Genomic DNA, 12294 nt, shown 5'->3' with positions numbered 1-12294 from the left:
ATTACCTCGAAAGTATGGAATTAGGAGAAGGGAAATTCCATTTTCGTACTTTGTGTTGCTTGAATTTTTTTCATCTACCTTTCCCTGCCCTCACTCCAAACAGGCAGCCATGCTAATGCACTGATGTGTATCCTTTGTGTGTGTTCTTGCAAAATGCACATTGACGTTTGATGGCTTATATGCAGGTATTTCTCATTTACGAATATGGTATTGCATTAAGTTCTCATTCCGCTGTCTACTGTAATGAATGGATGTGACTTTTACAGTTTGTAAAAGATAATACTCCTGTCCCCCCGAAGTTTCCTACACACCACAGCCATGGGTCCAGACATGTGTCCCACACCCGAGGAATGGTGGCTTCTTTCTGTTTCCTGCAGGGTCCCTGTGCCTGTCCTTCTGGCGCCTGCCTGCTGGGCACTGTGGGAGGAGAGGAAGGGCCAAGCTCACCTGGGACTGTTCGGGTTGGATGGAGTCTCTGCCATGTCATCCTGAGGAGATTGTGGGGAGTCCATATCATCACAGTTGCCAGAGAGGCTAGCGGGAATGGGGAAGGGAAGAAAGAGGCACAAGCTTCAAAATGGACAATGGTAGCATGCCACAGCCAGGCCTGGCCATGTGGCCCAGGGCCAGTCACTGCTCACCCACTGGAGCTGAGGGCAGGCCAGGACAGGGGGCAGGGGACTGGGGGGCAGGTTGTACTCACCACTGCCGGATATTGGAGTCCATGGGCTTGGAGAAGATAGGGGGAGAGGTCTTGGCGACAGTGGGGTTGGGCTCGAACCCTTCTATCTCCAAGAAGAAGTAGGCGCTGGGGGGACACCCAAGCAAGGCCGTTAGAGCTGGGGCAAGGCCTATCCACCTGTGTGTCCAGCCGCCCTGCTGCCAAGGATGCCCGCCTACCAGCTCCATGCTGTACTCCATGCCCACGTGCCCTTGCTCAACCTTCACAGCAGCCTTGTGGGGTGGGTGCCATCCTTATCACCCGCATTTCACAGGTGCTCTGAGGTCAAGCAACTTGCCTGAGGTCACACAGCAAGTAGGTGATTGAGTCTGGCGTCAAAACTGGGTCTGGGTGACTCATCACTAGAAATATTGGGTAGGTGAACTCAGTGGTCTCTCTTGGAGTGGCCTACCAGCTGTGGGGGTTTTCCTGTCTGCCTCCAGGTGCAAAGGAGTCACCGGGGAACTAATTCCTCCATCATCTGCCCCCCCAATGGCCCCTCCTCCCTCAGGTCTGAAGCACAGAACTTCCGGAGAGGTCCCTAGACCCTGAGATCTGCAAGGGCCTTTCTTGGCTCTTGAGGGAGAGGAGAAGGGCTGGAGTTACACTGGTGGCTCAGGTGCACCTCCCACCCCCACCTTCAAGCCCCTTCCATCATCACTCCTGCTGGAAATCCCTGTCAGGGAGGGAACCTCAGGAAAACCCTTTGGATAGTGGAGGTGAGAAGTGGAGGGGCGAGTGAAGGGTCCGCTTTCCCCAGGGACGGGGAGAAGAGAGACATGGGCCCAGGGCCTGTGACCTGGCTAAGCCTCAGGGAAGAAGAGACATTCACTGTCCCATGAGAGGCAAGACACACACCCAAGATGTGACTCCCCAGGTAGACACAGCCCCAGCCAGCCTCAGACACCCACAAATGTGGACACACATGCTCTCAGAACCCACAATCACACATTCAGAGACACACCTTCTCGTGACAACTAGGATGGTGAGGATCAGGCTGAGGATGATCTTGGTTGCAGCAACATCCCCACCCCACAGCTGCTGCAGCACAACTGCTGGCTCTGTGAACTGGCTCTGCGAACTGGCCCGGGCACTGGCCTCCTGACCAGCAGGCCTCTCTCTCCTAAGCACCTCGGCTGCCAGCCGCCTTCCCAGGCCCAGAAGGATCAACGAGTCCCTCCCTTCCTCACAAGACCACAGAAGGGTTCCCAAGTTCAGTCCCATCCATATCAAGTTCAGAAAGGAAGGCAGCAGGAGAGGGATGGTGATCCCATTCTACATATGGGGAAACTAAGGCCCCATATGAAGAAGCAGCTCGTCCACAGTCACGCCTCTGGGGAGAAGCCAAGTTAGTCAGTGAACCTGACTCCTGATGTCCAGGCTCACAGCTCACACTGCAATCTGAGCTGCTCTGCTCTCCCCTTAGCCCTCTGGATCTGCTTCCAGCAAACCAGCTCCACAGAGAGAAGCCACCCAACTTAGCCATCTCCTGAGGGCGGGCGGACAGTAGGAAGCTGCAGGCCTTGCTTGGGGAATCCCTCTCCTCTCTTCCAGGCACAGACAAGCCAGAAAGGCTCCGCTAATCCAGAAATGGGTCTAAGTGGGGTGGGAGGCAGTGCTGGCTGACACATCGGCCTCCACCCTCCTGCCTCCTGGCCATCAAGAGGAATTTTCTTACCTGACCTAAAATCAAATCCTTCTCCCAAAAGAAGACAAAGGAATAAACTCCTGTCTGGGAGCCTGAGGCCTGAGTTCTAGTCGGGCTCTGCCTCTGCCTCCTGTGTGGCTCCAGGTGGTCACTTGCCATCTCTGGGTCAAATGTCCTCACCTGGATGGAGAATGGCTGGGCCAGATGATCCCTAAGGCCTGGGCTCTGGAGCAGGGCAGGACTGGGGTCATCCACTTACGGACTGGCCAGCTGGAAGGGGCATCCGGGGTCATCCAGTCTGATCACCCCTCCCCTGCAATAGTCACCCAAAGCTCTCCTGTCTGGGCTCCTTAGTAGTACATTTACTCAACAAATATTTATTGAGCACTATAATGTGCCAGACACTGTTCTAGGGGCTGGAGATGGAGTGGTGAACAAGTGGGCAAACTATCCTCTCACAGATCTACTGTTCTAGTGGGTTGGTCAGAACTGGCCCCAAGGATTAGACCAGGGCATAGCACAGTGAGGCCATTGCTTTTCTTACTCTAGAAGACACTCTACTTCAGCTATATTTGTAAGTTCCTCAACGGCAAAAACTACAATTGCATTGTCCTTGATTCACCAGAACACAACACTGGTCCTGACATTCAGAAGACCTAAATAAATGGCTGAGCAGAGGGATGGATAGGTGATGAGTGGAAGATAAATGAGTGAAAAGAATAATGGCCGGTGGTGTAGGTGGACAGATGAGTGGATAGATGAATAGATAGACAACGAATGGAAGGATGAAAGGATGAATGGAAGGAAGGAAGGATGGATGGATGGATGGATGGATGGATGGATGGATGGATGGAAAGAAGGAAGGAAGGAAAGAAGGAAGGAAGGAAAGAAAGAAAGAAGGAAGGAAGGAATAGGGAAAGGAAGGGAAGGAAAGGAAGAGTGGCTGAGGAATTAGTAGTTGGGTGAGTAAATAGGGGAATAGATGGAAAGACAGGTGGACGAGACCAATAGGTGAACAGACCAATACAACCTTACACTGTAAATGTTGTTGGGAGGTTGCATCCCTCACGTGACTCCCACTGGGCTCTCAGTCGCCCAAAGCCCTCACTTCTCCCAGTCTTGCACAAGAAGCTGAGGAGGGGTCCTCTGCCTCTCTGCCACATCCCCTCCTTCTCAGGGCCTCCTGCCAGAGCCCACGGGAGTCTCAAGAATGGTCCTGGAAGGGTGGCCGGATGGCTCAGTTGGTTAGAGCGTGAGCTCTGAACAACAGGGTTGCCGGTTCAATTCCCACATGGGCCAGTGAGCTGCACCCTCCACAACTAGACTAAAGACAACGAGCTGCTGCTCATCTTCCGGAGGGACGGCCGGATGGCTCAGTTGGTTAGAGCACGAGCTCTTAACAACAAGGTTGCCAGTTCAGTACCCACATGGGATGGTGGGCTGTGCCCCCTGCAACTAAAGATTGAAAACAGCAACTGGACTTGGAGCTGAGCAGTGCTCTCCACAACTAGATTGAAGACAACTACTTGGAGCTGATGGGCCCTGGAGAAACACACTGTCCCCCAATATTCCCCACTAAAATTAAAAAAAAGAAGAAGAATGATCCAGGAAACCAAATGATGAGAGCATCTGTCCACTCTGGGCCTGGAGACTGGAGACTGAGGGCCCGAGGGAGGAGAAGAAGCATGTCCTTATCGCATCGTGAAGTGTCCTCACTCGTGCTGAGGCACTGCTGAGCCACACGGCTGCTGACTCATCAACTCACCCACTCCTGCTCTCTATGTCTTGCCTGCTCTCTCGCTGACTCACCCACTTACTCAAAAACTACGACTACTCCTATGCTATACTCGTATGCTCTGTGTAGGAAACGTGGGGACAAGAAGGGAAGCGATGACCTTTCCAGCAACCCTGTCCTCAGAGATTTCAACCAGAGCTAAGACATCATCCTAATCACGACGCTACCTCTTCAGAGAGGCTATCGGGGCTCAAGGAAGGAGACGGTCCCTTCCAGCCTAGGAGAGGGATCAGGCAAGCCTCTGTGCTCTGTCAGGGTGGGATTTGAGCTGGGTCTTGAAACGGACCTGCAGTTTGGGAAAAGCCTGGGAGCAGAGAGCAACACGAGAGAAGCCTCCCTGGCAGGAAGGTGAGGGCTGCGGCTGAGGAAGGAAGTCTTTGGGAGCTGCGAAGGAGCGTGGTGAGAGCCAGGCCAGAGAAGACCCGACTGTGGGCCAGGACCTAACTCCTGGTGCAGGGAGCTGCTGGACCATGAGGGCCTGTCCCATGCCTGCCCTACTTGCCACTGCAGATGTCACCTCTCACCTGCCATCAACAGCAGGTGGCAAGCAAGGTCTTGTGACATCCTGGCTCCTGACCTGCAGCATATGCTGTTTGTTCATCCTTACCTTTGGCCCAGACCAAAGGACACCATCTTGGTGTTGTTAACTCAGGTAAACAGACAGGTGTGCATGTTTCTCCTGCATTTCTGTCTCTTTGAAGGCAAAGAACTATCCCTGAGCATCTCCAGGGCTGGGGAGGAGCCTATCTCACCTGCTTTGTCCCAAGAAATGCCCAAGGACTCTTCCACGGCTTTCATGGGGAGGGGGGGGCGTCTCTGTCCCAGGGCATCACCTTGCCCAAGGCCCAATAAGATGGTCACAGTGACACCTACTCATGGGGAGTGGCATGATAGTTCAGGAAACATCTCTCCCCAAGATTTCTTGGTGTTTTCAATTCTATTTCCTTAGTGGTCAGAATTGCCTTCCTTATTTACACATAATTTTTTCTTCACTTTTCTTTTCCTTTCTAGACCTGAGTCCTATACTCAGTTCTGAGGGAGATTCCCAAACCTTCTGGCTATTGGGAGAAGAAGGCACATGAAGGCCCCCAAAGAGCCCTTGGGAAGGAGAAGGAGCCACCACTTCCTGAGACAAAAGTCACACCTTACACCAGACCCTTGACTGGTCAAGGTCATAGGCACAGTGAAGACTGGGGCTAATTCATGAACAGGGATGGGCTCAAAAAAGACAGCTTGACCGCAGGAAGGACCTGGGATTTTCCTGAAACGCTGTCCTCAGTCTTTCCCTGACGTCCAAACTTCCCCTGGTAACATGAGCGGGAGGGAGAGGGAAACAGAGTCAGGAGGGCGGTGTTCAGTGGCTTCTCTCAAGCATATCTCTGCTCATACCCAGACAAGCCCACCCAGACCCAGGTTGCCCCATGGTCCCACTGAGACCTGTCTGATCTCCGTGTCCAATGAGTTTTCTGTCCTATGCTCCAGGATGGAGCTTCTACCTGGATGTTCCACAGGTACCTCTCAGCCAACATTTCACACCTGAACTTGACTTGTTTCTCCTTGCTCCTTCTCTGATGTGCCCATGTCAGAGATGGCCCCATTATCTTATCAGCCTCTGCTTAGATGCCCTTTCTCTTCCTCTCCACCTGCCATCATCCACTATAATGCCACCTCCTCCAGGAAGTGCCCCGAGATGCCCCTGGATCGGAATGACCTGCCTCTCCTCAGACCCTGCCCTCTGCCAAGTGCACCCTCATCAGGGCACTTTTCACATTCTCTATGGTGCCCCTCTCACCAACCAGACTATGAGTAGGGGTGGGAATTCTTTGTCTCTGTGTCTCAGTCTCCCCAGCCTGGACCCAGCCGCAGGCCTGGTGCACAGAAGACCTCAGTGATCATTACTCAGACCAACAGGAGGGAAAGCAACAAGCTCACCTCTGGCCCAAGAGTGGGTCTGGGATGGGGCAAAAGAAGCAGGGCAAGTGGCTAACCTAGACCAGGGGGACCACTCTAGGGCCAAGGGAAACACAGCTGGCATGGAGGAAGGGCATTCCAGCTTGAGGGGCACAGAAGAAGCTGAGGGAGTGGAGGGACTGCAGTGGAGGCAGCTCAGGGGCCAGGTGTGACTTTCCCTGGAGAAGTACTTTCCCTGCTCCCACCTCCTCCATGTCCCCAACTGGGAAATGGTCATAAGCATCCCAACGCTGTCCAGTCCCCAGGGATCCTATGGAGTGACGATGACAATGAAGGTGACGTTCAAGACAACAGAAACACTACCGACGTCAGCATGGGCTGGGCACTGACTGCGGGGCCAGGCCCCATGCTGAGCACTTTGATGGCACGGTCCCATCAACCACCATCCTACGAGTTGGTGCCATCACTGGTGTCCCCATTACACAGGGGGGGTTAGAGAGGGTGAATGACCTGGCTGGGCACATGGTGGAGGTGTGTGAAAAATGTACCCAGTAGGGGGTCCAGGCCACCTGGAATTTCCACCCGCCTTTTGCTCCTTATCTCAAGGATGACTCCAGCAATCCCTTGCCTCCCCCAGGAGCCTCCCTGAATGTTCCTGCCTCTGTGTTTCCTGACCCCTCCAGGGAGCCTCGCTGATGCAGTTATACTGACCTCCCCAGCTTTGAGTTGGCAGTGTGGTTTCCCCACCCATCCCCAGTTATAGGCCGTTGGGCAGGACCAGGCCACCACAGATGAGACGGAGACTCTCAGGTCCACCCCAGGCAGGGGCTCCCTGAGGGTGGGCAGCAGGACTCCTCCCGTGCCCCTCACCGTACGGCTCCCAGGCCTGAGCCTGCTCGTCCTACCTCTTCTTAGTGGGGGTAATCTCCGCTGGCCTCTTCTCCTGCAGAATGGCAGCGTTCCCACTGGGGACGGTGGCTTTTCTGCCCATGAGGGGCACCATCTCCTTGGGACGGTCATTCATGGCTAGAACATAATCACAGCACAGGTATTCAGGTTGAGGGGGCATGGAGGTGGTTCAGGGGATTCAGACCCCCTTGTCGCACCACGTGGCCCCTGTTCACACCCCCTAGGATGGGGAGCTCACTGTATCTTTCCAGGCCACCAACCTTTCTCAGGAATAGGGAGACTGTCTCTGCAGCTTCCCCGTCTCCCTGCTCCAGCACCCCTGCTCCTGTGGGTCTTAGGAGAGCCCAGCGGAACTTCCAGGTAAAGACCACCATGCCCTTAGCCTATCTCAAAACATCATCTCCAGCCCCACCAATCTCTGGGTGAACACCTGAGAATAAGCTCTGCTTTCTCAGTGTTCCTCTCAGATTGTGCGCTCAGAACTCTCCTCGACAGAACAGGAGGTCTAGTGCTACCTCCTTTGCATTAGACACTGCTCCTAATAGTACAGCTTCAGCCCTCTGGTTTTTGGATTTCTCAGCACCCTGGTGGTCTCTGCAGCTAACACACTGATCATCTCTCTCTCTTACCCACACAAAGCTGAGTGTACCCTGCCTCGTGTCTGTCCACCGGGAGGGAGCAGGTGAGCCCCCTCCCCCAGAGGCAGAGGAGGCAGCCTCTCGGTCCAGACCTGCTTTATTGATGCTCAGTATGGCTGGATCCCCTGCTGGGACGGAGATGTTGGAAAGAGGGTCTGATGCATCTTCCAAGGAGACTGTGTGGAGGAAGGACAATCCAGGCAGAGGGAACAGCCTGAACAAAGACCAGAGGTCAAGAAAGTTGAACAAGTGGCAAGGAGCTGGTGTGGCTGGAGAGCCTGGGTTGTTCGTGGGGCACCATGGCAGTGAGAAGCTCAGGAGCAGGTTGAGCCAAGTTGTGAGGACGTGGAACACCAGTCAGTCACCATGGCAGACCCCCAGAGCAATGTGGGACCTGGGAGGGCTTAGGGTCACATAGGAGACGGCCACCTTAGAGAGAGCAGGCTGCGTGCGGGACGGGGGACACCGGAGGCTAGGGGACCAGGAGGAGACTTCTATGGGGGTCATCAGGATGGGGAAGGGTGGGCTGGCCATACAGGATGAGATGGTCAGGGGAAGGGGTTGTGTGGGCAGGAGGCGACTCTGCAGTCAACGGGGGTCATTCTGAGCTTGAGCAGTCCTCAGTCATGGAGGTGAGGGTGGGGGGTATTTCTGTAAGAAGAGCCCAGTTGTGTGGGGTGGAGCTGGGGCTACTCGTGATCCTGCCCCAAATCAGAAAGCTTCCTGGAGGAAGTATCTGGAGAAGGTGGTCACCAGACTGGAGTGAGGTTTAGAAATGGGACAGCCCCCACCACACACACACACACACACACACACACACACACACACACACACAGTGAGCAGCCTTGGGAGAAGGGGAGCCATTCGGGGGAGGCCTTTGCCCCTGGAGTACCGGCACGGTGAGGCAGGGAGCTCTGAGGACAGGCCTCAAGGCCAGACCGGTGGAGCAGCCCATTAAGAGAGAATCATAAGCAGCCAGATGCACAGAAGTGAAGGCCAAGAGTGAAGGAAAGGGAAGAAAGGGATGGCTGTCACCCCTCTCTGGGCCTCTGTTTCCCCTTCTGAGAAACAGGCTGAATTGTCCCCAAGGACCCTGTATCCCTCACCATGACAGCTGGCTGCTCCATCCTCTCTGCCCTGGCCTGTGAGTATGAAGCAGTCCTGGGCAGCTGGGGCAGGAGAGGGTCAGGAAAACTCGGGACTGGGGTTGTGGCAGCTGTAATTAGCTCCCTGAGTCACTCTGTATGCCCCATGTTCTCACCTGTGTTCTCCCTTGCTGCCCCAGCATCTCTCTCTCTCTCTCTCTCTGAATCAGGCTTCCTCACCTGGGAAGTGGGAGGTTGTGTCTCCCAAGCCCTAAACACTGACTGGAATGGCCTTTCCTGGGAGATGGACCAAGCCCACAGCCACAGGGAGGCCCCACGCCTGCTGGTCCAGCACCTGTGGGATGCCTGGGCTCTGTTCCTCTCAAGTTCTGGAGCCACCTCACCCCATCCTGAAGTCTTATCACACTCCTTCCCCAGAGAGCCACATCTCTGGGGCCTGCTGGGGAAGACAGAAGCCTCTCCTCTGGGCCCAGGTAGCTGTAAGAGTTCCCCCCAACCCCAGATCCCAAACCTCAGGGAAAGGTTCCTGGGTCCATCAGAACCTGTGCTCTCATATATTCTTTGTGGCCAAGAGCTCATGTATAGCTTTTTTCCCCCTGCTAGAGGCCCACACTCCCTCCCAAGTCCTATCAACAAGGGACAGACATGGCCTAGAAGATCTCTTAGGTCCTCTCGCTGGGCTCACCTGGAGCCTTGAAAGGCACTGGCTACCTGTATGGAGACTCACCTGGTGAGATCTGAGTGGTGGTATCTGCCCTTGCTCTGAGATCACCGCATGTCCTGGGCCCAAGGCCCCCCAGAGGGACTGTGGCTGAGGCGGCAGGAGGCTCTCATCGCAGGCAAAGGGATGGCTGGAATGAGGCTTCAGAGGCAGAACTGGATGGGCCACCTGCCCTCAGCGCCAGGCAGGCCACACCCACCAGCCACAGCCACAGTGCCCGCCCGCCCACGTGCCCTGCCTGAGTCACCCCCACGCCCACAGGTGGACTCGCCCTGAACCTGGAGAACCTGGAGAGGCAGCAGATGCCAAGGCCGAAGTTCTGGTCCTAACTCTTCCCTCTCTGGTATTAGATGCTTCCTATCATGGGCCTCAGTTTCCCCAACTGGGGAATGGGAATCATAATGCCTACTTCCCAAGGCTGCTGTGAGGAATCAAAGAGATCCTGTTGGGGTGGGGGGTGGGGGGTGGGGGGGAGGGAGGGCTAATGAACAGCCAAGTGTTCTGCTCTGACCCCTGGGAGGCAAGGCCACAGCCGAGGACGGGCCTAGGTGACCCCAAGACTTGGTATCCATCTCCTTCTAAGGGGATCATGTCCCTTCAGAGACAGAAGTCCCCATTCAATACTCCCACCAGAAATTATGCACACGGACCTTGGTGTCAGACAGCCTCACCCATTTCTGGCTGTATGACCCTGAGCAAGTCATTCTCCTCAGCCTCAGTTTCTTCGTCTATGAGATGTGCTTTATAAACCCACCTTGCCAAGTTACCAAGTTACTGCGGGGATTAAATGGGAGAACACATAGAAAGGGCTAGAACGAGGCCAAGAGGGCAGAAAGAATTCGATCCATGGTGACAGCTGTTAGTTATTATTGTTTTTGTCATAACAATTCATTCTCTCAGCAACAGCCCTGGCCACCTGCCTCCAAGGCCAGGGCCTCAGGGAAGACTGTGTGCCCTCCCTCCAGCTCAAGCCACAACTGTGAAGGGGGCGGAGCAAGGCTGGGGTGGCCCTGCCTGTCTCTACGTCACTCAGGAATTGCACACCTGTTCCCGCAGGCAAGATGGGACTGGGATGGAGCAAGAAGTCTCTGCTGACAGGGAAGTCACTGGTGACTGATGCAGCAAGGACTTCCCCAGCTGCCATGGGGCTTGCCCCTTGATCCCTTCTCACCACAGCCTGCCAGGCCTGGAGAGAAGTAGGAGGCAGGGGCAGGCTTCTGACCATGGGACAGCAGACCCTGTGACCAGGAAGGGACAGAAAACCTGGCTTCAGGGCCAACAGTCCTTTGTGGGAGATGTAAGGGGCTGCTTTTGCTATTTAAGTCAAGGGGGTCCCATAGTTCCTACGCACACAATTCAAAATCTCCCCACTGCCCAAAATCCACATTAAAACCCAATTGTGTCTCTTTTTCATGGCGCCTCAGAGGCGGTCGGCTGCTTCAGGAAGAAACTGAACATCTCTTTCCCAGCCACTGGCTGCCAGAAACTCATTGACGTGGACGATGAACGCAAACTTCATACCTTTTATGAGAAGGACGTGGCCACAGAAGTTGCTGCTGACGCTCTGGGTGAAGAACAGAAGGGTTATGTGGTTCAAATCAGTGGTGGGAATGACAAACAAGGTTTCCCTGTGAAGCAGGGTATGTTGATCCACGGCCGTGTCCGCCTGCTGCTGAGTAGGGGGCACTCCTGTGACACACCAAGGAGGCCTCGAGAATGAAAGTGCAGATCTGTTCAGGGTTGCATTGTGGTTGCCAATCTGAGTGTTTGCAACTTGGTCATTGTACAAAAACGAGAGAAAGCTATCCCTGGTCTCACTGACATTCCTGTGCCTCCTCACCTTGGGCCCAAAAGAGCGAGCAAAACCCACAAACTTTTCAATCTCTCTTAAGACGATGTCCGCAAATATGTTGTGAGAAAGCCCTAAACAAAGAAGGTCAGAAACCGAGGACCAAAGCACCCAAGATTCAGTATCTTGTTACTCTGCGTGTCCTCCAACCCAAACGTGATTGTATTGCTCTAAAGAAACAGCATACTAAGAAAAATAAGGAAGAGGCCACAGAATATGCTAAACTTTTGACTAAGAGAATGAGGTCTCCAAAGAAAAATGCCGGGAACAGAACACCAAGAGATGTGGGCTGTCCTCTCCGAGAGCTTCTACCTGTAAGTCTGAGTCCAGTCAAAAAGGAGATTTTCTACGAGCAACAAATTAATAAGATCAGACATCAAAAAATAATTTAATTAATAAAGCCTAGTCTTGGATCAAGCATAATCCTCCTATTACTCAGTTCATTGCCCCTCCTGACTGAGCCCCTCACCCCTCTTAGCTTGCTTCTGATTACCTGAGAGCCCTGGGGGCAAGGGTGTCGCCAAGTGTTTACATTTTGCCTCGTGTTAGCACATTTTCTCAAAAACCAGGCTGCAGCTGCTTAAAAAGGCCCCATCTCCCACGCAAAAGTACATACTGTGCCCAGCAAGGAGTAAGAGGAGACCCCTCTGCTGTGCTTGGGAGCGGGGCCAGGTCGTCAGGTAGAATCAGAGCCACTGCCCCCCACTCACACCACATACACATGGAAACAGCAGTTGCAGCCCCACGAACTGTGCGACCCTATCCCCACCAGGCAGGTTGTAAGGACAAAAAGTGTTCAGACCACCAAGGAGGGAGGAAGCCCTCTACTGGGGGGGAGAGGTGAAGGGAATGGGTTCAGGGAAGACGGAGTGTTTGGGTTGGACTTGGAAGGAGGGAGGACAGTCTCCACAGGGACAGCGGCAGGAGCAGGGGCTCGGAGGCTGGAGACCCCTGATGGTCAAGGAGTGCCCTCACCCATGCGTAACAACTAAAGAG

General features: G+C 54.3%; 1 protein-coding gene and 1 pseudogene across 2 annotated transcripts in view; one reads left to right on the top strand and one right to left on the bottom strand.

The window, feature by feature from the left end:
• The window catches only part of TRPV3 (transient receptor potential cation channel subfamily V member 3), a 31531-nt gene extending 24432 nt beyond the window's left edge, over positions 1 to 7099 (bottom strand). For both annotated transcript variants that reach the window (XM_074319560.2, XM_074319561.2), the window contains exons 1-3: positions 6981 to 7099; positions 704 to 808; positions 448 to 534 (exon numbers count right to left, since the gene is read on the bottom strand). In XM_074319560.2, coding sequence (XP_074175661.1) covers positions 448 to 534; positions 704 to 808; positions 6981 to 7099 — 311 coding nt within the window. The remainder of the gene's footprint in view (positions 1 to 447; positions 535 to 703; positions 809 to 6980) is intronic.
• A 2404-nt stretch (positions 7100 to 9503) lies between these two features.
• On the top strand, positions 9504 to 11662 carry LOC148756480 (small ribosomal subunit protein eS6 pseudogene; annotated as a pseudogene).
• Positions 11663 to 12294: the final 632 nt, after the last annotated feature.

Source organism: Rhinolophus sinicus, chromosome 12 (assembly GCF_057876585.1).
Source record: "Rhinolophus sinicus isolate RSI-liver-muscle chromosome 12, RSI-T2T, whole genome shotgun sequence".
In the NCBI taxonomy this organism is placed as follows: domain Eukaryota; kingdom Metazoa; phylum Chordata; class Mammalia; order Chiroptera; family Rhinolophidae; genus Rhinolophus; species Rhinolophus sinicus.
The sequence above is the reverse complement of the archived record's forward strand: the minus strand, read 5'-3'. Positions and strand labels throughout refer to the sequence as shown.